Source organism: Epinephelus lanceolatus, chromosome 4, assembly GCF_041903045.1.
Source record: "Epinephelus lanceolatus isolate andai-2023 chromosome 4, ASM4190304v1, whole genome shotgun sequence".
Taxonomy (NCBI): Eukaryota; Metazoa; Chordata; class Actinopteri; order Perciformes; family Serranidae; genus Epinephelus; species Epinephelus lanceolatus.
Window position 1 is genome coordinate 15,108,540 of NC_135737.1, and position 21,877 is coordinate 15,130,416.

Genomic DNA, 21,877 nt, shown 5'->3' on the forward strand with positions numbered 1-21,877 from the left:
GTGTTAATTGTTTAGGAGGATTTTACCAGTGTTTTCCCTATGTTTTTTGGCTTGTCAGAGAAGTCCTGCTAGCCTAGCACCTGTTAATGTGTGCTTACCCTTTTTTTCTCTGACGACTTAAGATCCAGACATTTGAGAGGTTTTTACTGGGAGTGGAATTATCGGAGGTCTCTTCCTCTCCACAACACACAGACCCATTGATTTAAAGCAGTAAAGATTTATATGGATGAGGATCACACCCTATGTAGATATAAATAGCTCACTCACAGGTGATTATACTGTAAAGAAAATATACTTATCATATTTCATGCCATTTCTGCCAATATATCCCACTAAATCCTACATACTGGACCTTTAATGTGATATATTTTTCACTGAAACAAGACAGTGAGGAATCAATCATAAGTACCAGCTACGGAGGGAGAGGAAATTTAATTTGATAGGGCGGGAAGAAAGGCATGACTGTTTTTCAATGTTTTCCAGAAAGTGTCCATTTCATGGGCTCTTCAAACCCTCCATGTCCCAGCTGTTCAATTCTTTAGAAAAGAAAGGAAACCAGAGAGTCATTTTTAGAAAAATATCTTGCAACACGTATACTAATGAGACCCATACCTGTCTCGTAAAGGATACAGGTCTAATAAATGTCATCCAGTTCAAGTCGCAATAAGTTTTTCGGACAATTAAAACATCTAATGCCGGCTCAGAGTAACATCTCCTGCTCAGTAATTTAAATTTATGCTGAGAAAGCTCCCTTTGCCACTGCCAACAACCCGCTACTGCTTTCCTGCCAACCTGGTGGCAAGCATTTGGAATCATTATATAGACACAGCTAATGTTCTCGGCAATGGCCTCATTTGCTTGCACTGGTTATGTGGAGCCAAAAAAATTAAAGTAAGATTGGTAAATAAACAGTGAAAAAGTCCACACTGGTACTTTTTTAAGAATGTCAGTCCCTTTCACTACCTCTGCATCTAACTGTCTTTGCTCGTCATCGTAATGTAGGACTTGGAGGATAGAGGAAGTGACAAGCAGTGAACACCACGAGTTGACACAGGCTGTTACATGGAGTCATGTAAACAGCATCCTGCACCCTCTTCCACCTCTGCCTCTGCACCGCTTCCAGTTTCTGTTTTCCTGGGAGCCCATTTCTGGAATCCACTTTACCTCTTCAACTAAATTCCAAAAAAATCAGACCCACTGAAGCATTTCCTTCGGTCACATGGATATCTTTATTTATTTATATTTCCATTGGACTGTCTATGTTTTATTCATCTCATTTTCTCCATGTGGGTAAGATATTTCCCCCACCTCTTCTCTCTCAACTTCATTTTCTCACACGGGAGCGAACTATTGCTTGTTCAGGCGAGCGTGAACAGATGTCTGCACCGGTTGCCTGTGCTTACAGAAGGATCCATCCTTACGCTTTCTTGCTAAATTGATGAGAACGCTCTCACTCCATCCAGTTTAACCCGAGTGGTAAAAGCCCCTGTAGCAAAGCTGACTGCACCTCTGCTCTCAAAAGCAACTCGCCGCCGCAGCTCTGACAAAAGGGGGAAGAAAGTTAGTGCTGCTGGGCCATAAGTGGAATCACAGTAAGGTTCACATTCTGGCTGACCCCGAGCTGATCTGATATTATCCTTCACAGCTGATCCTGCTAATGTGGCAGGAATTATGCATTGTCTTTGACTCAGTCCGGCCCCCGACTCACAAAGATTAGCGCCGTTGTGTGGGAGAGTCAAGGTTAAAACATATCTAATCAAGTTTAAAAGATTATTCAAGTGAGTAAACAAATTAAATCTGTAGTGAATGTGCGGCTTCACTAAAAGAAGTGTTCCCACAAGTCACATAACTGTGCATCGCCAAGGAAAAAAACCACACACATCTACTTTCTCAGGGGTGATAATGACATAATTGTAAGGCCATCCTGACAAAATGGCCATTCATCACGTCTTATTATGCGCCGGGAAAGAAATTTAAGATGGCAGCATCGATTTGTTTCGAGTGTGATGGTGGAAAAGCTGATTATCTTAATGAAAGACTGATTTCACTCTCTTAAGTTGGGGAGGATCTTTGAGGTTTAACCACATTATTCAGTTCTCTTCCTGCGGCTTTCTCAGCTGCAATATTTCACAGGAGTCGCTGGTTGACTGGCACTCCTATTAGATGCTGCTGAGATCCAATCGTCAAAAATAACTTTCATTGTGAGGCTGTTTAATTGTCTCTATTTTTTAACATGGCCTCTGATGCCCGTTGGTAATTCGCTGATTAATCAGATCTGACGACTTGTCAACTTTCCCTAGGGAGATTTCTGAACTGAATGTGAATGAGAGAGGTGTTTGCTTAGAGGAGGCCCATTACATGAAGCTCATCTCTCTCACCATAGATCCCCTCCCATCTTCTCTTCTCTCTCCCCTATCCTTTTTCCCTCAGACTCCCTCTTTCACCTCTTTTTTTCCCTGAGAGCGAGGATTGATTAAAACAGGAGAGTGGTTCATTAGATTCTGACAAGCGACACCATATCTGCAGAACATATGTCCTTGGAGAAAGCCGTCTTAGCCCATGTGACTTACCATAGTCAATGCCATCTCCACAGCAAACACTATCCCCAAACTAATTGAAACAAGGTGCTCTGTGGCCTCGCTATCTGCCGAGGTGACAGTTATGCAGCTCCCACAAATCCGTCCATGAAAACTGAGGAGCTTGATTAAAATGCGCCTTCCTTAAGTGCTCCATCAGTGTTGTTTCCCAGTGTGAGAAAATAGCTTTTCTGTGATACAAACAAGTTGTCATGGATATTTTTGTCTTCCTGACACTGGAAGCAGGGTTGTCTCCCTGGCAGGTGTATATTGCAGTGTCAATCTAAAAATCAACTTCAAAATGAAAACAAAAAGCGCTTCTGCCAAACCCATGCATAATGCAGCTAGCAGTACTGCATTTGGATAAATCTAGGTCTTGATAGTGACAACACTATAGACAATGGTTGTATGAAGTGCTTGATAAACTGTTTAAGTGTCATATTTGTCATTACTCGGATACAGTTTACAGCGGGCTAAAAAAGGCCAGTTATTGACTCTAGAAGCACAGGACTCTCCGAAGTGCCTCGAAAATCCAAAACCATTAAACTGTGCCCTTTAACAGGGAAAAGAAATAATAATTTCATGCGAAGCACTCGTCTAGAAATAGTCAGCTGCGCTGGCTCTGTGAGCTGTTGAACAAATGTACTGCATCTATCAGCTTGGTCACCTTCCTTTTCTGCAGAGAACACTTAGCTAGCATTACCGAGGCCCGATGCTGCAGCCTTGAACAGCAGCCAGCAGTGGGCTCTCTCACCTGCCATGTCTCAGCTGGGCCTGTCTGAGGCTGTTGGGAGGCACAAAGATGCTCTTTGAAGTTAATGAAGCATCAGCATACTTCTTTACCTCCGCCACCGGGTCATTATGCACAGACCCAATGTCAAGGCTGCACAGAGCACTTCAAAGAATTAGAAGGAAACGCCATGCCCACCCTCAAGTTCACCTCAAACAGTCTTTTATTCACATCCTCATAACTGATACCAAGTCTTCCACGAGCTGATCGACATTCACAGAAATGTCTCCTAAGGAGAAACATTTCTTCTTTTCATGCCCTTGAAGCATAATGATGTTCCGTGGTAGTGGATATTATGCTGACAAGCCTACATTATGACTGGAATGGGCTAGCATTTCACAACATCAGCAAAGAGCATTGTATGATCCCACTGTAACATATCCATGTTGGAGCTGCATGAGACACAAGGGCAGAACAGCTCTGTCCCTGTCTGTACATGCTGCTGCACTCGTCTCTGCAACCTCAAGCATCAAACCATACTAATGTGTAACAGACAACTTCAGCTGTTTGCAAGCATCTGCAATTTGACTGGGTGTTTGTTGGAGCTCCGAACTGCCCTTTAGCTGGCTCTTTTCCCTCTAGCTTGTCACTGTTACTATGGGAACTGGCAACATGCTTTTAAAGCTCGTATGGGACCCTTCGGGAACGTACCCTAAACAGATTCAGGACTTTTGCCATCCAACAATATAGAACACCACTTGCAGCTAGAATCCAGCCAGTTTCTTACGATGGAGGATACAAACAGACCACCAAGTGCCTTGTTTCATTTAATATTCAGGATACAGTGCCCTCCAAAAGTATTGGAACAGTGAGTCCAATTCGTTTACTTTTGTTGTAGACTGAAAACATTTGGGTTTGACATCAAAAGATGAATATGAGACAAGAGATCAACATTTCAGCTTTTATTTCCAGGTATTTACATCTGGATCTGATACACAACTTAGAAGATAGCATTATTTGTAATGGAACACAAAATTTTTAGGTGAGCAAAAGTATTGGAACATATAAACTTAAAATAGATTAAAGTGAATGAGACTTAATATTTAGTTGCAAATCCTTTGCTTACAATAACTGCATCAAGCCTGTGACCCATTGACATCACCAAACTTTTGCATTCTTCTTTTGTGATGCTGTTCCAGGCTTTCACCGCAGCCTCTTTCAGTTGTTGTTTGTTTTGGGGGGTTACTCCCTTCAGTCTCCTCTTCAGCAGGTAAAATGCATGCTCTATTGGGTTTAAGTCTGGAGACTGACTTGGCCAGTCTAAAATCTTCCACTTCTTGCCCCTGATGAACTCCTTTGTTGTTTTGGCAGTGTGTTTTGGGTTGTTATCTTGCTGCATGATGAAGGATCTCCCAATCAGTTTGGTTGGATCTTTCTTTAAATTAGCAGACAAAATGTTTCTGTAGACTTCTGAGTTGATTTTGCTGCTGCCATCATGTGTTACATCATCAATGAAGATGAAAGAGCCCGTCCCAGAAGAAGCCATGCAAGCCCAAGCCATGACATTCCCTCCACCGTGTTTCACAGATGAGCTTGTATGTTTGGGATCATGAGCAGATCCTTTCTTTCTCCAAACTCTCGCCTTTCCATCACTTTGGAAAAAGTTAATCTTTGTCTCATCAGTCCATATTCTTCTTGCTAATGAGTGGTTTGCATCATCTGGTGTAGCCTCTGTACTTTTGTTCATGAAGTTTTGTGCAAACAGTAGATTGTGATACCTTCGCTCCTGCCCTCTGGAGGTTGTTGCTGATGTCACTAACAGTTGTTTTAGGGTCTTTCTTTACAGCTCTCACAATGTTTCTGTCATCAACTGCTGATGTTTTCCTTGGTCTACCTGTTCGACGTCTGTTGCTTAGTACACCAGTGGTTTCTTTCTTCTTCAGGACATTCCAAATGGTTGTACTGGCTATGGGCAATGTTTGTGCAATGGCTCTGATTGATTGTCCATCTTCTCTCAGATTCACAATTGCTTCTTTTTCACCCATAGACAGCTCTCTGGTTTTCATGTTGGTTCCACCTCTAAATGCAGTCTGCACAGGCAAAACCTATCGTACCCAATCTGAAACTGAGCTCAGACATTCAGTGCTATTTATTGTTTGAATAATCAGTGTAACTGGGAGACACCTGGGCAACAAAACACAACTGTCAGTCACATGTTCCAATACTTTTGCTCTCATGAAAAATGGGTGGGTTCAAAAAAAAGGTGCTATCTTCTAAGTTGTGTATCAGATCCAGATGTAAATACCTGGAAATAAAAGCTGAAATGTTGATCTCTTGTCCCTTATTCATCTTTTGATGTCAAACCCAAATATTTTCAGTCTACAACAAAAGTAAACAAATTGGACTCACTGTTCCAATACTTTTGGAGGGAACTGTATGTGTCGGCATGATGGTACTTAGTATAACTCCAGATGTCAAGGATGGAGTTCTTTCAGCTGACGGAAAAGTGACAATCAAGTTGTCAAGTAGAAAATGTGAAAACCATTTTCTCAAATGTGTAATTCCTGGTCTCTGAATGACCTGAAATAACTAAGTGTATTAATTACTGTAAATATGCAGAGTGATAGTAGGTAATGACTACCTCCTGCTGAGAGTGTTTTCACAGCTTTAAATTCATTCATTACATTTCTTTTGACCTGCTGCTGAACGACCCTTCAAACTTTTATATGGTTTTCGATATTTAAAAAAAAAACAACAGAAAAAAGAGGCTCAGATTCAAATTTTACATTTAGACAAATTGAATTGAATGTGCTCAAATTATGTACCCGCACATTGTTCACCTCACTCACTCAATAAAATTATACGGACAAATGATGAGAATAAACAGAAAGACTTCAGGGACAATAGCAATGCGGTTGTTAATTTAAGCAATCAATGAAAAAGCAGAAATAGAAAATGACTTTGGTGCCTTTGTTTTGCCTTTCCAAAGGGATACAGTACTTTATGCCAAACAGTACAATCTCCCTGGAACACAATTACTCAATACAAGCTGGTGCAGGGTGATTTCCTGACAGTAGATTACTTCCTCACTTTCCTGCTTGATAAGTAAGGGCTGTTCATGCTCCTTAGAGATTTCTATTATCGCACTACTAACCCGCCTACTTTGGATGAGCAACTTCTCACAATGCAGGTAATGACATCATGTCCCTACAAAGCTGCATTGTCCCTGCCTTACCCTCACCAGCAGAGAAGAACACATTGGAAGAGAGGAAACAGGAAAACAAAAAAGGTGATGATACTGTAAGGCACAGCTGTTCACTTCACACCAAGCGCAGCGTTCCCAGAGACACAACATGAGTCAACATGCAAAGCAATGCAAGTTAGAACACCCCCACTTCCCAGAAACCAAGCAGCACAAAGAGTAAAGGGAAAAAGTCTTTCCAGTTGGACCAGAGCAAAACTGTGACAGTCTCCCAATACCGCACACACAGCTGGGACCAATAGAAGGTCCCCACATTAGTAGTACGTATAGCAAAAGTTAGATCTGGTATATATTGCAGCAAGGGCTTTGACTGCAAAATACAGTCTCCTATGGATAAGAACCCAGAGGAACCACAGTGCGTGTGTGCCAAGGATTATGTGGAAGGCAAGGGAACTGAATCAGTTTTGTTCAGCATTTTGTTTTCCCCAGAAGACAGAAGAGACAAAAGAAACGAACGCAGAGCTCAACTACAAAAGAGGCACGGGCTGTTCGGAGAAATGTGAGCGTGATGCGAGCAAACTATGATCAATACAGTACCCTCACCTCAAACCCCCATTTTCCTTGATGTTATTTTAGGCGCTGTTAATAGACCTGCTTTATATCGCTCCCACACATGCACTGGGGTGCGGAACAGGGCAAGGTGGAAGGGGGCGGCTGTTGTGTTCTCACAGTGTGTGTGGAGCTCTGATACACAAACACAGAGGTTTTTTTTTTTCTCCTCTTCTAACCTGCCACACAGTGCAGCAGGGACCCGCACAGCCGGGGCAGGGGGGAACAGCATCGAGAACAGTCAGGCAATCTGCTACAATCAGCTGGTCTGTGCGCATGCATGGATATTTGTGTTCACTTGTGCAGACGGGGGTCTGATGGTTCCCTGACTAAATTTTTAGCAGGGTACTGTATCGATGCAAGCCATGCCAGAGTTACTGAGGAGACGGAGAACGGAAGCGACCGCCTTTACCAACCTACCTGTGATGTTGACGTCCACAATGCCAGTGCGAGTCCCGATGCCGTTGGTCGCGTCACAGACGTACGTACCAGCCAGGTCGTAGGTCACTGGCCCCTTGAAGAACAGGGTGTTGTTCTTGATCTCCACATTACTGGGCAGGGAGCCGTTCAAGCTGTGGTGAGAGAGAGAGGCAATAATACAGACACCATAAAAAGGCAGAATTACACCAGACCACAGCAGAAAAAAAAATCCCTCTCCCAGGAGCAGCAAAGCAATTCAAGGCGCATGAAAAATACAGTCTCTAGTGCCAAACAAACCTGGATGTGTGTGTGAGGGTGAGATAAATACCAGAAATATTTGACAGCGCTATATTTCAGCCATCATCCATCAAGTCCAAACAAAATTATGAGGACAGGGAATCCCAGCAGGTCCAAACAGGTAAGACATAGCTGATGCCTGAGGACACAGGCTTTTTTGGCATGTGGAATACAAAACAGACAGTGGTAGAAGGAGGGTGGGGGTGGTGGTGAAAGGGAGCTGCTTCTTTCCTCAACTATGGCGCAGCTCACATGGCTGGACTCAAAACTCAGGGGAACTGTCAAGAGAGGCAGCTGATCAAGCGATAAATGCAGAATCTACCAAATGCCGGGCTGTCAATGAGAACTGGAGCCCGTCTCTCCTGCCTGAGGTGTTTGTCTTCATGGTTCGCTATCTCTACCGCATTCAGACATGCTCGTGTCCTTTGATCAGGTCAGCACACTTTGAGGTCACGGATCACGAGCACACCAACCCTCCATTCTATTATCTGGACCCCTTTTATGAAGCCTGGAGGCTGTAGAAAAAAAAGTATCAAATTTCGTGACAATTAGCCGTTTCCTGTTGCCTTCCCCTCGATCAGCTTCATCAGCTGCTCTGAATGGATTGAGCTTAAGTGGAGCTACAAACAGGACTGTGATAATATTAAATAGCTCTCCAGTCTGTCCAGACTGTGTTGAGCTGCTGGGTGTGAGTGACATTGCTTTGTTTAAACAATAAGGACACTACAAAGACTCCTTCACTCCTGGACTTGCTCTCCGTCTGAGAGACACTTTGAGATCTGCTGGTGTGCGAGCACATTAAAAACAATGTAATGCTCCATTTATTACAGCCGGAGAAAAACAAAATGACATTACAGAGAGGGAGCAAAATTAGGTCTCACGCTAACAATGGCCACACATCAAGCACTTGAGCTGCACTAAACAAGCTTTCAACAAGGCTCTCCAAGGACGGGGGACGAGACACAGTGATGAGCTATTTGTTAATTAATCTATCATGAAATGTCATTTACAAACAGCTGATCCATACGTGGTCAAATGCATATTGTGGAGTGGGCGTTTAGTACGAGTCAGAATGAAAAGCACAGAGATTTCTTTTTCTTTAAAGCCTCCTTAGTTCAGAACAAAAGCAACAGAGAAAGCCTATGGTCCAGTTGTTTTTCATTGGCCACCGTGGCGACGCATTTGCAATGGAGCTGCAAAAACCCTTCAATACAGTATGTCACGATTCAACAATCAGTTGCCTTGTGAGCCTCTATCAAATGCTGAGTTCCGCAAAGCCCAATTGATTTGCTGCAGAAATGAAAGGCTGGCAAACTGCGATTCACCACAGATTCTGTGGCGACCAGAGATGTCTGCATTTGTATGAGACATCTGAATGTGTGTGTGTGTGTGTGTGTGTGTGTGTGTGTTGAGCCTGAGGGCCAGCGAAATAAAAGGCTAACAAACAGCTTGAGAGTGATGCAGATTCTTTGATGACTGGCGTGCTTATGTGCATGCATATATGTGACGTGTGCGTGTGCAGATGAGTGTGCATGGAGGGTTGGGTGAGGGGACTCCAGGACACTATTTCCATCCACCCGCCATATTAAGTGCACGATCGTGTGGAGGTGGCTTTAAACTTGAATACAGAAAAATAGACCTTACGTGCTTAAAGGACTAAATGTAAAATGTTTTTGTTCTTTGTAATCAGGTTTAAAAATATGACAATTCACATTGGCGACAGGCAACTGATTAGAGGAGATTAAAACACTCTATTAAAAGAAGAATCTGAGACTTTTTGTTCTGGACTTCAAACTAACAAATAAGTAGCATTACATGACAGCATCTTTAATCAAACATCCATCTGTTTAGTTGGCCTGAAAGTGTTCTTACATTCATGTTTAATATTTGATGTGTCTTTGAGGAGCCGCAGACAACATTAGGGATATTTACTAACTGCTTATGTTAAATACAAGGGCCATAAACCTGACTTAAAGATAATTCAAAAGCACACTAAGTAAACTCTGTGTTTTAGCCGCTGCCATTGAATTGACAGAATTGAGACGACGCTTCCTTTACGGTGGCCTTTAATGGACATGAATAATAGAATCACATTTGCACAATAAAGATAAGTAAGTTGGCTAATTAGCGCTGAATTTGAAGTAATCGCACTGCAACATGTCGTGATAACAATAACACTGCTTTCTTGTTTACAGAATCCCATATTATCTTTGAGTAACTGACAACGCATCGTGGATGGAGAGGATGTGCGTGCGTGCTGGAGTACTGCTTTTCAGAGAAAGAAGAAAAAAAGTCTGAAATTGCAGCACACAAGTAATTGAGTTCTTTGTGATCATAAACAACTCCACAGCCTCCCCTTCCCCCACTTAGTATTATTGCGCTCACTGAAAACTCCATTATGCACTTAAAACAGACTCAACAAATGAGCATGGCGAGCGAAGAATGCCCTACAAACAAACATTTCAAAAACAAACAATAAAGTTCAAATAGGGTGTGTCCTTTTTTTAGTCGACTCTCTGTTATTTCGCTACAGCTTCCCATTAACCCATTTTGAGAAATAGCTCCGGCATTGTGCTCTAAGAAAAAGGAAAAAAAAAAAAAGAATCAAAGATGCTCGGATGCTTTTTTCAAGGACTGTGTGTGTGTGTGTGTGTGTGTGTGTGTGTGCCGAGGCTTTCTGCACACTCCACAAAATGCAGGGGAACAAAGAAAAAGTCCGATAGTAGAAAATAAATATATTTATTTTTATCATTATGGCTGCTACAATACGCCAAATGAATTAGAAAAAAAAAACAATGCGAACCTTGGATCTCATTCAGTAAGATAAATACTGCACGATTGATCGTCTGTGGAAATAATGTTGATCTGTATCAAAGACATAAATATTTATTGGATTTGGCTACACCTCATGTGTCTGTGTGTTTGTGGTGACGCAACCCTGCCGGCCTGTTCTGGATCCTTCCATCACAGCCTTGTGCTGACCTCCACAGTGGAGCCCAGGGGAACCTTCACAACAGATTTGGCATCTCATTTTCAGTGCAGCAATGGCCGTCCCCTCCTATCCGTCAGCACAGTGCCCTCGTCTTTCTAGATCACATCTCTTCACCCTCCTCCTCTTCTCTCGCTATCTTCCCCTATCTCCCTAAATCTCCCTTTGCCTCTGAATAAAAAGAAAAAACTCCAAGCAGGTCAAATCTTCTCTATCTTGTCGTCTTCTTTTGCTGCTGCTGTGTTTATCAGTGTTTCTGCCCTGAGAACTAAATCTATGCGTAGGAGAAAAAAAAAGGGAAAAAACTCCCCATGTCTCATTAAAATCCAACAGTGGCCCGTAGAGTAGATACAATGAGGGCACAATGGTCTATTAATCCACATCCACTCAAGTCTAGTGACATATTTCTCAACCTAGCCTTCACCGAGCAATGGCACGACAAATTGCTACATTTATCTCTCAATTTTACATATAATACTTTCATTTAAAACTGTAATACGCTCAGAAAAGTTGAGTTATATTCAAACAGCTGCAACAGTTCCTCTATGTATAACTTTTTTTTTTTTTTTTTTGCATCCGGCATCAAAATGCAGAGTTCGATCAGTGCAAATCACAACAAACAATCCTGCACTCGAGTTGTATCCCTTCCATGTCTCAATGCTTATATTCAAACTACATCATTTCCGCATGACCAACTTTCATGCAATTACTCACAGCGGATCAAACCCGAGGTTATTTGGCGATTCCCCTGAGGCCTTGAAAACATGTTTGTATCTCTTCTTGCTCATGTATTTGCAGTGATAGTCTGAGGCAGAAACACTGATGTCAGCCCAGCGGTATGCCGACCTAATCCACGTCTCCTACTCCAGCTCTCAGTTTCAGCCCCCTGCTCGGCATGTAGGGGACAAACTGCTGCCATCCACAGAACACAACAGCACTAACAACGACACTTTCTTACCCTCTCTACCTGCATGCTGGTCCTCAGACTTCAAAGCAAAAGCCCCAAGTGCAAAGCAAAAACATGTTCTGTTTGCATTTATCTCCCAGTATCTATGACCATCAGGCAGATAGGGGTGTGTGTTGCAGCCGTAATAGGACCATTGTGCTCCGCCTCGGGTCCAGGTCTTATCTTCATTACACGTTTTATAAACAAACAAATAAGCGGAGACACATTTCTGGAAAGGATGAAGGGAGCTGGTGTGTTTTTATCTTTGAAGATTACTTTCTCCTATATATACATACGCCTTGAAACAAATGTTGGAGAAGAGCAGACTCCATTCCAGTGGGCTGTTCTGTAAAACTGCCTTCCTCTGCTTTAGTAAGCCCTCCACAAAAACACCTATTTTTTTTTCCCAGTCAGAAACCTAACGTGAGAGAAACAACACGTAGCAATGCTGTCTTGTCTTTGGAGCCTTAAGGGGTTTTGTTAGGGTTTAGTCAGACTCACAGTTTCCACTGGTAGATCGTGACAGGGGGGTTAGCATCAGCCCTGCAGGTCAGCTGAACATTCTGACGGTTCAGGTACCAGTTTCCATCGAAGCCCTCGATCTTCACCTCAGGTTCATCTGCAAGGAAGGCACACTGAAGTCAGTCCATCCCTTCATAACATAATCCAAAAACACTGTATTACTATACCTCTGTTGAAGCAATGCAACTATTGCTAAAAACTCATGAACATTTCTTCACATTTTTTTACTCGCCACTGCTTACTACGTTTTGATATTACAGGTGTCAGAGGTTAATACTGTTTTCACGTGAAGACAAAGTACAATATATGGGCACTGTTACACATGAGCGAATGCAGGAGAGTGACCATCGCCTGCTGAGACAATATTCCTGTTAAATGTGGGCAGCCCCTGATGTGACCATGGATGTATAAAGAGAACTGGGTACAGCGTTGAAAGCAGGCCCTTGTTCATTTCTATCAAAACTACTCAGTGGTGCATGAAGCGAAGGAAGCTCAATATCCGTGGTATGAAATAACCTGGATCTTCTGCATTGGGGGCCCATAGGGCAAGAGCACTGGAGACTTACAGCAGCTGGTGGAGTACCTGACTTCCGAGTTAGCCGAATGGCTAGCTTTCGGTTAAGCGCTCTGCTAACTTGAATGGGGAAAAAAAAATTTTAATCATGCAGCCCTTCTGGACTGGAATATTGGTAAAATGGCAAAACGTCTTTTTAGGGTCCCATGGAAATTAGGGACGCACCGATCCGATATCTGGATCGAATATCGGCCCCGATATCATCAAAACAGATGGATCGGGTATCAGAAAATGCAACCTATACCTGAGGCGATCCTTTCCCTTTAAATCTATTTTGACGCAAGCTACGTCAGTAAGTAGTTCATTCATTGCATTAATGTTCCTGATCTTGACCATTAATGTTCTTGATCACTATTCCTACATTACCCCATAGTGCAGTTTAGGCTGGAACATTTGTATTTTAGTTTCTTAAAAGATTTGTATCCTCCTAATTTACTTGAATTAAAATGCTGATAGATAATTCTTTATTGCTGCTGTTGCACAATTGTTTATTTTTGTTAAAAATAAATAGGTCATCATTGCATTGATCTGTTTCATCTTGTTTCATTTTATCTTAGGAAAGAACAGTGTAGTCATCAATGCCTGATGCTTCTAGTCTTTTCTGTTCTACATGTAAAGGTATATAGCTTTTTAGGTCAACCATGGTATTGGATCGGTATCGGGTATCGGCTGATACTCAAAGCCACAGCATCGGGATCGGTATCGAAACTGAAAAAGCTGGATCGGTGCATCTCTAATGGAAATAGGTGACAGAACCAGGCGGTGCAATTCCACTTTTAGCCATGTAAAATTGGCTTCAAAGCCAGGTACGGAAAGCTAGCTTGTTAGCTAATGTAAGGTATAAACAAATATAATGTTATTGGTATATTTTTCATCCCTGTCCCCCGACCAGCCAGCCAGGCAGCAACGCTCATGTGGGTCTGTATTTTTCATGGCCAGTATCATACAACATTGGCTGCTTAAACATGGCAACAATCAGTGTCTACGCCACACACACTTCTTTGCTCTTGGTTGAGGCTGTGACTTATCTGGTCAAAGTTCAACAAAGTGAATGTGACAGGCTGAAACTTATGTTTTATTTGCCCTTCTCCTTGCACTGAATAGAAGCTAATGGGAGCCAAATATTCACCAGTGTTTCACCAGTGTTAAATTAGCTCATGTGTGACCGTGCCCCACGTATCATCTAACACACCCGTAAGACACTGTAGGTACCCACGAGAATGATATCTAACAATAAAGCAATGAGCTGCTACATCTTCTCAGCTGATTAAAGAGGCTTTGTTTATGCATTATATTTTTTTGTGATTAAAAAAAAAGTAGAGTCGTGAAAACATTCTTTGTGGAAATTTGGTTTTGTTGCAATAACATTTTCTCAGTGGAAGTCTGGTGCATACTCAGCAGCTCATTTGCTTTTTTGCTTTTTTTGCTTTGTACAACTGGGAAAGTTTCTGAGCTTCGTTTGCAAGAGGATGATGTTTACTGTAAACTGTGGTGATTGGTTTACTCTTGCAGCAGAAAATATTTGGGTGCATGGGAACATGAAATCCAGGTGAAGCTAAGTTTAAACCAACTGCTCATTTAAAAAAAACAAAAGAGGGAGAAAGAAAAAGTGATTTTTTTTGTGAATATTTAAGGCTTTTGTATGTTATAAAAGGTAGTTGATTGTTAAGCCTCAATCCCAGGTCTTCAAATAAAGATGATTTTGGTTGGTGGTTGGACCAAACCATCAATCTAAAGTGTCAGTATTTGAAGATCTAGGAATGAGACTCAATGATCAACTATTTTCTCCCGAGTTACAAACAGCACTTTTAAAAAAGAAAAGCCTTAATACCAGAGATACAGGAGTTCTTACATTGCACATTGAGCACCACGCTGTCTGTGATCTTTTCATTCCGGTACGTCACAATACACGTAAGCCTCTGTTTGTGGGTCTCGCGGCTGGGCACCACCACGTAGTTGCTCCGTACCGTCACCGTCCCGTTTTGGTTGCGAGTCTCCTGGAAAGTGGCTTCACCCTTCAATCTGGTCTCCCATTTGATCACACTTGGGGGTTTCCCATTAGCTGATACACAAGTTGCAACAGTCATCTTGCGTTTCTGGGCCCTGGCTACAATCGTGGGCGTTGTCAGGGTCATACGTGTCATAGGCCGAGCTGTGGAGAAGAGAGGACAAAGAAACTTAATTAGTGCTTGTTAAACAGAGATCTTGTGATTTTTCTTCCAGTTTCCATCTCATTATAGTGTCTAATTTTGTCTACTTCACAATCAGCTATTCGAAGTAAATTAACCTAAAAGGGATGTGAGATGAAAACAGTAATGTAACTCAAATCAGGCAAAGTTTTGCCTCTTCCTTTCCTCAAACCTAAAGCAGTTGTCAAAGCTCTTACAGATGTAGAACCCACTTGCCTACCCAAATGCACAGTCATCCAATTTGAATCCTTTGTGAATTGCCAATTAGCAATCTACCCTTAGTACATCAAAAGGCGGGCTTGAGCCTGAGCGAATGCACAAGTGAAAGAGATAGGCCATGAAGAGGCCTCTTTGAATGTTGCCGGTTGGTTATCTGCGCACAGGTTCCTGACGTTCACTGAGCCGCAGAAGCCTAAAAAGACCTGGGAGGCTCAGTGACACAAAATGGGGACTCAGAGCTGACAAGAAGCTCTGGCAACGGGGACTACTTAAGCCAAGTGCTCTTTCTTTTACTGAGACTTAATGGAAAACACACCAACACTTAATTTCTAATTAGATATCTAATCAGAGTCAGCGCACAACCTTTTCAAAGCTGCCTCTTGCCAAAATAAATAGCATCTCAGGCGCCGCGTTTTTTTCCACAAGATGAGATTATTCAAGCCAAATTACACACTCTGAAGTGGCCTTATTGATTTATGTCCCACCTGCCATTTTTATTGACTGCTCTCTGCGGCGGTTTCCTTTTTTATAAAAGCCACATGGGCCGATCTGGGACTGGAGTTAAATGACACGTCGCCCCAATCATCACATCATGAATATGTCAAAATTATTTTCACTTCAGCGTTGAACATGCAGTGGGATGATAGCCTTGTAGAGTCAACCGTGGATGGCGGTGCTGTTCACCAATCACAGACTGAGAGTCTGAACTGTAAACAACGTGATTACAGCAGCAGTTCCAGCAGAGAGAAACAACATCTGGTTCGAGGTGCTCTAAAGATACTCAGCCTACTTTACAACAAAGCCTGTGGCAATGTAATGTTGAGGAGCAGAGCTGTAAAAGTATTGTCTTTAAGCCTTATACTAAAAAGGGGGATGTCAGTTTGACCCTGTGCTATCTGATTTAGAAAGATGGGGTTTTTTTCTCCGCCTAAAGTCAAAGACAAACCAACTTCAGGTGACAGGTTTTACAGCCCTCTGACTTCTCTTCAGGCCAGCAATAACTTGTTCGAGGAAAGAACTCCTAACTGAGTCTAAGATTTACAATCTGATTTCTATTCTGCTTTTTTGGCTCAAAACATTCTGATATATACTTGATTCACTGCAACAATTACACACTCTCTTCTGTCCGATCCATCTTTGTTCTACAACATGTGGAAGCTTGAAAATACCCAGTTGCATATGAAGGGTGTGTGTCCACATTGTGATTTTCTTTGGCAGAAAAGCAGTGGCAGGGTGCTGCATGGGGGTTTTGTTTCTATGACAACAGTATCTTGACATTAACGTTAGCAAGGTACCTAACGTAACACTCCAAGAACAGAGGGTTTAACTACACAGGTAACAACACCCACCAGCAGCATTCAGTGTCCGGCTGACCTGCTCCCACAAATGGGCTTTTCTGTGCTTATAGTCATAGTTCCTGACTGACAAATTGCACAGCTCATAATAGATGGTGGCTAGAAGTTGCAGTGACATCACCAGCGCCTTTGTGAAAAGTTCAAAAGTGTTCCACAAGAGGCGCTCCGAGTGGCCGCACAAAAAAGCCGGAGAGCTCTGAAAAAACTCTCAAAGTGGCCAAATAGTGGCCACATACACTCTCTCCTCGTTAGGAACAATTGAGAAACGGCATCAGCGCTGACAAAAAACCCAGGTATCAAAGTCAATCAGGTTGTGGCACTAAATATTAATGCATTTTAAGATTTCCAGCAAAAAGTACGTATCTAAAACAAACTTAAGGATTATGAATGGGCTAAGAAAATCCTCCTACTTCTTTAATATCTTTTTTTGGAAAATAAATCACTGTCACAAAGTTACAACAGGCCGTTGGGCCGTTGCCTTGGCTCATCAACAGTTGATGTTTGAGACAACTGTGCTTTTCACAGGCAAACAACATTTTGTCAATATAAAAGACACCCGTTAAAGTTCTGAAAAATGCTGATGCTACTTTTAAAGGGTGCAGCCTTTAAAGTTTGTAACCTCTTGAATTGACGAGGCAGAAATTTATGTTTATACATTCAAACCCTATGCTGTATCTGCAACTACTGTTCCTATTGAGACAAATCAGATGTAGATAAAGAAGTAAACAAACTGCATGACTACCAAAGAGAACAAAGTTTAGATTAAAAAGATTCAGGTCTGAAGAGGTGGAGGCTTTGTTTCCGCTGAAATACAAGAGTTTGCCAGTTTTATCTTTCATATTAGTGATAATCTCCAAAAATGTAACTTGTGTTCTGTACTTGTTCTTACCAAATACAGTGAGGTTGACCATGTTCTCCCGGTTTCCTGCAGGAAATGTTGTATACTCGCAGATGTAGGCAGCTTCATCAGACAGCTGCAGGTTGGAGAACACGATGGTGGTGTCCTCCAGCGAGGGCGTACGATGACGGACCGCTGCCTGCTTGAAGCTGACCCGCTCCTTAAAGGGCGGCAGGACGGACACACCGAGGGCCGGGTTGGCTATGGCCACGTTCTGTTTGGTGCTGTTGAGGAGCTTCTGCCAGGTGACCTGAGAGATCTTGACTGGCGGGTTACTGTTGATGAAAATGCAGCGCAGTTCCACTTGTGAACCCACAAAGCCGGACTTACTGGAGTCCATCTGTACCATCTGCCCGTTGCCAGCTAGAAGTAAGAGACAGAAAGAAAGAGAGAGGAGAAAAAAAAAAGAAAACATTTAATTACGATTAACAAGTCTCCAAGGCCAAGCAAAGCACTCTAGTCAATAGCAAGTACATGCACTGAAAGTCAAGGAGTCCATTCAGCCTCCTAGGCAGTACATGCACGCACAACACCCACAGTCAACCTTGTGGATTCAGCCACTCACTCCCCATATCCTACAGAAGCAACGTCTGTATGGAGCTGGTACATGGTGGTGGTTGTGTGTAAAAGCCGGGGGAGTTATTAACATAATGGGCAGATCTATACACCCGTCTTTGTGCACGAGGGTACGGTTTCTGATGAGATGGAAGGGCCAGGCGAGAACCAATGCATCACTAATGAATGAGTACAAGGGCAGCAAGTTGGAGCCAAGTCATCGTCTGCTGCGCTCCCCGTCCACCTCCCCAGCAACACACTGGCTAGCCCATTGTAATTTTAATTACTTTTTACTCACAAATACTTCAATGACTGCCCGGAGCTCCTATTAAAAGAAACAATGTGGAGTCCTGTGTAAGCGCTCAAAACAATGAGAACACACACATTAGCTATATAAAAAAACAGCAATTATGCCCCTCTCCTCTACTATCTTAGCCTGTGGGGAATTTGGTAAAAAAAAAAAAAAAAAAAAAGTCAATTACAAAGGACAGACCTTCTGTAAACTCGCCTGTGGTTTAATCTTTCATGCATATGTTGACCTATTACTAAACTCCCTCCTTTCTCATGGCCTTCACCTTTCTACTTACTGCATCATATGTCTGCAGCCTGTCCCTTTCAGCCTGCCTGCTTTCATCATGTGCAGGGGCATTTAACTGATTGACAAAAATTAACTGAACAATTCTGATGATCAGTTTTTCATTTTAGTCATTTAATAAGCAAATATGCCAATCATTTGCCAATTCCAGCCTCTCAAAAATGAGAATTTGCTGCTTTTGTATCACTGTAAACTGAATATCTTGTCTCTCTTATGATATTTTATGGATTAAATAATTAAATGATGCATCAAAACATAGACCAACAGATGGATCAATATTGAAAACAATTGTTGCAGCTCTTCTCCCATCTCTCATCCTTCATTGTTCCTTTAATCCGAGTCTTAAGTAGATCTGCACAATTAATCAAATTAACATAATTGAGTATTAACGTTTAAAACGTGTGCTCCGATCATGGAAAACTCTGCTAAACATCAAATCAAGCGACTCCTAAACTAATAGGCGGATGCTTCTGGGGAGCTGACATGCCGCTGCACGTGCGCCCTACAGCAGCAGCCTGTGAAACACTGTGAGTGTTGCAGCTGCAGACCGGCAAAACCAAAAATAAAATGTCTCGGGCAGAAGGCAGAGAGCTAGTCCCTCTAAACGCATCATCATCCATTGTTTCGGCGTATCTGGTTGAGAGCAAGTGATGTTAAGCCAAGACAAATCGTATGCAAAAAGTACATGAGTCTTGTGACTGCACCACAGGGCAATACCTCTAACTTGTTAAACCACCTATAAAAAACCCACCAAATTCTGCAGTACAATGAATACATGAAGGGCAAGAAGACTAATGTCACTAATGTTACCTCACTGAATCCCGGCTGCAGTGTCAACTCAGACATCCATCGCAGTGATGCCATGCAGCATATTACTGTATCCATCCAGCTTCCAAACACAGACTGTAATAACCAATGCAATCACATTCAATTTGGCCAAAGATATGGGTCCAATAAATACTTTCATTTTAAATACTTATATTTTGCTTTTAGGAGATGCACTGTGAATAAAGCCAGTCTTATTTTGATTTGTACAAGGGTTGCAAATTAGCAGGAACGCAGCACAACAGGGAAGTGAAAGCAAGGCTCTATTTATTTAAATATGAAAGAGCAACACAAACATTTTGTCCCTAAAATCAATGAATAACTGTGATCTCAATACTGATCAAAATAGTCTTGATTATCGTCTTGGCAATAATAGTGCAGCTCTAGTCAAGAGTGCAGAAAAACAACGACTTTCATTTACACCTGATCTGGGCTCTGGAATGACTGCAGTCTGAACAGATACGTCATTGAACTGCTGCAGGGCTCCAGCATCCTGTTGTCTCCGACACATCTTTGTTATCTCCGGCTCTGATTTATGTTCCTTTCCAGGTGAAGTCTGATGATGTCCCATTTCCCGGTCCGACAACCCCTGGCTGGGGCCTGTATTTACAACCAGTCACAACTATAATTATCTTCTATGGATAGACGGAGACCCACAGGAAGAAAGAGTGAAATTCCTCCGTTAATCACACTGGACTCATAAAGCCACCAGTGAATAAAGTCATAAACGGAGAGAAAATATGTTGTGGCCTCAAGTGGAGGACTGGGGCCTACACGCATGCCCCACAAACAGAGCAGCTCTTTAGCGCTGAGTAACTGCATCACAATGATGGATAATCGCCGTGCTCAGAGATAAAGTTTCCACAGGGGGCTTTAAAATGTGTAAGAATACGTGAGAGAGAGATCCACTTACGTATACACCCACTGAATAAAATATCTGATGTACTCTATCTTCAACTATACATGAATGTGAAGCAGTGAGGAGGGGGAGATGTGCCTCAGGGCTGTCAAACTGTCTAAGCAGCGACAGCGACTGCTATGAAGATGTTTCTTATGAAAAGTGTAGGTAGTCAGCCGGTGGACACCGGGGCACAATACATGCACGAAAATAAAGAAATAGTTGGTGCAGACTCTGGCTAGAAGACCATTACAATGAACATTGTATTTCTCTCCATCTTGAACGGCGGGCACACAACTCTCTGGTTGAATGGCTTATGCTGGAAAGCAGCGCATTACCAGAGAAAGGCAATTTCTATCCATTGTTATATACTCTCACTCAAGTACAGCCTCCACCGCCTACATCAAATCATATAAAAAAACAAAGTGACAACCTTTTGAAGTTACTGAGTGCACATCATCTTTCATTTCCTTCGGACCACATCAGCAAGACCCTCTCTATAGAGATTTAAACTTGGGGGATTTGACGATGACAGATTGATTTACTAATACAGTTTGACAGGGAGGACTGGCAACCTTGTCATCTGTACCTTCAGAAACACCTGTGTCCTTGTGCACCTCAGGGCAATGCTTAACTCCATTTTATCACAGCTTAGATTACCAGTTGTGGCAGCTATAGTATGATATTTTTTGAAATAGCAAACACAATTTACTGTGTGACAACACTAGTTAAAGTTTAATCTTAAGTTGGAGCGAAGTGGGTGTGTGTGTGTGTGTGTGTGTGTGTGTGTGTTCAGGAGGGCTGTAAAAACTCATAAATATGTACCTGGCCAGACCTCATCCACTTGAATGCTAAAACAATACTGGCAGGGGCTGGCTGTGTGGAAAGCTGCAGCCCCTCCCTCCCTCCCTCCCTCTGCCCTTCCTCCTTTGAGTCCGATGCTCCCCACTCAGATTGAACCAAATAAACAGCAGCTCACGCAAATGGAAACCAGAGGAATAGGCATAATTACACAGCCACAGAGCCCAAATCCCCTCCGTAAAGGACCGGGGGCGCCCACGGGGACCCCTTTCACTCAAGGACTGGTGGAGTCCTTGGCTGAGCTCACAGTAGAGCTGTAATTACAGACTACACCACAGAGCGGCAAAGCTGTAGAAGAGCAGAGCCATATAGATGCAAGAGGCATTAAGAAGGTGGATTTTGTGGGAGTTATGAGAGCCAGTGGTGCAGAAACGGAGGAGGGAGAGGAAAAAAAGATAGGCAAAGTAGTGGAGATGCAGAACTGGTGAGAGGGAGACAAAGAGGAAGGCGGAGCTTAGGGGAGATTTGTAGGTGTGCTGCGGGTTTGAGGTTGGCTGGCATTGTGGCTTATGCTGCTGCTGCTTTGTTCTCACACTGAAGAGGGTGACTTGGATGGGGGGGGTAGTCATGCTCTAATACACCTGAGGCTAGACACTGCCTTGAGAGTTGCCAGTGGA

At 42.7% G+C, this 21,877-nt stretch overlaps 1 protein-coding gene across 4 annotated transcripts in view; it reads right to left on the reverse strand.

Moving 5' to 3' along the window:
• The window catches only part of nectin1b (nectin cell adhesion molecule 1b), a 186,936-nt gene that overhangs the window by 108,100 nt on the left and 56,959 nt on the right, over positions 1-21,877 (reverse strand). For all 4 annotated transcript variants that reach the window (XM_033632376.2, XM_078166939.1, XM_078166938.1 and 1 more), the window contains exons 2-5: positions 17,518-17,889; positions 14,718-15,017; positions 12,271-12,388; positions 7,538-7,689 (exon numbers count right to left, since the gene is read on the reverse strand). In XM_033632376.2, the coding sequence (XP_033488267.2) occupies positions 7,538-7,689; positions 12,271-12,388; positions 14,718-15,017; positions 17,518-17,889 (942 nt within the window). The remainder of the gene's footprint in view (positions 1-7,537; positions 7,690-12,270; positions 12,389-14,717; positions 15,018-17,517; positions 17,890-21,877) is intronic.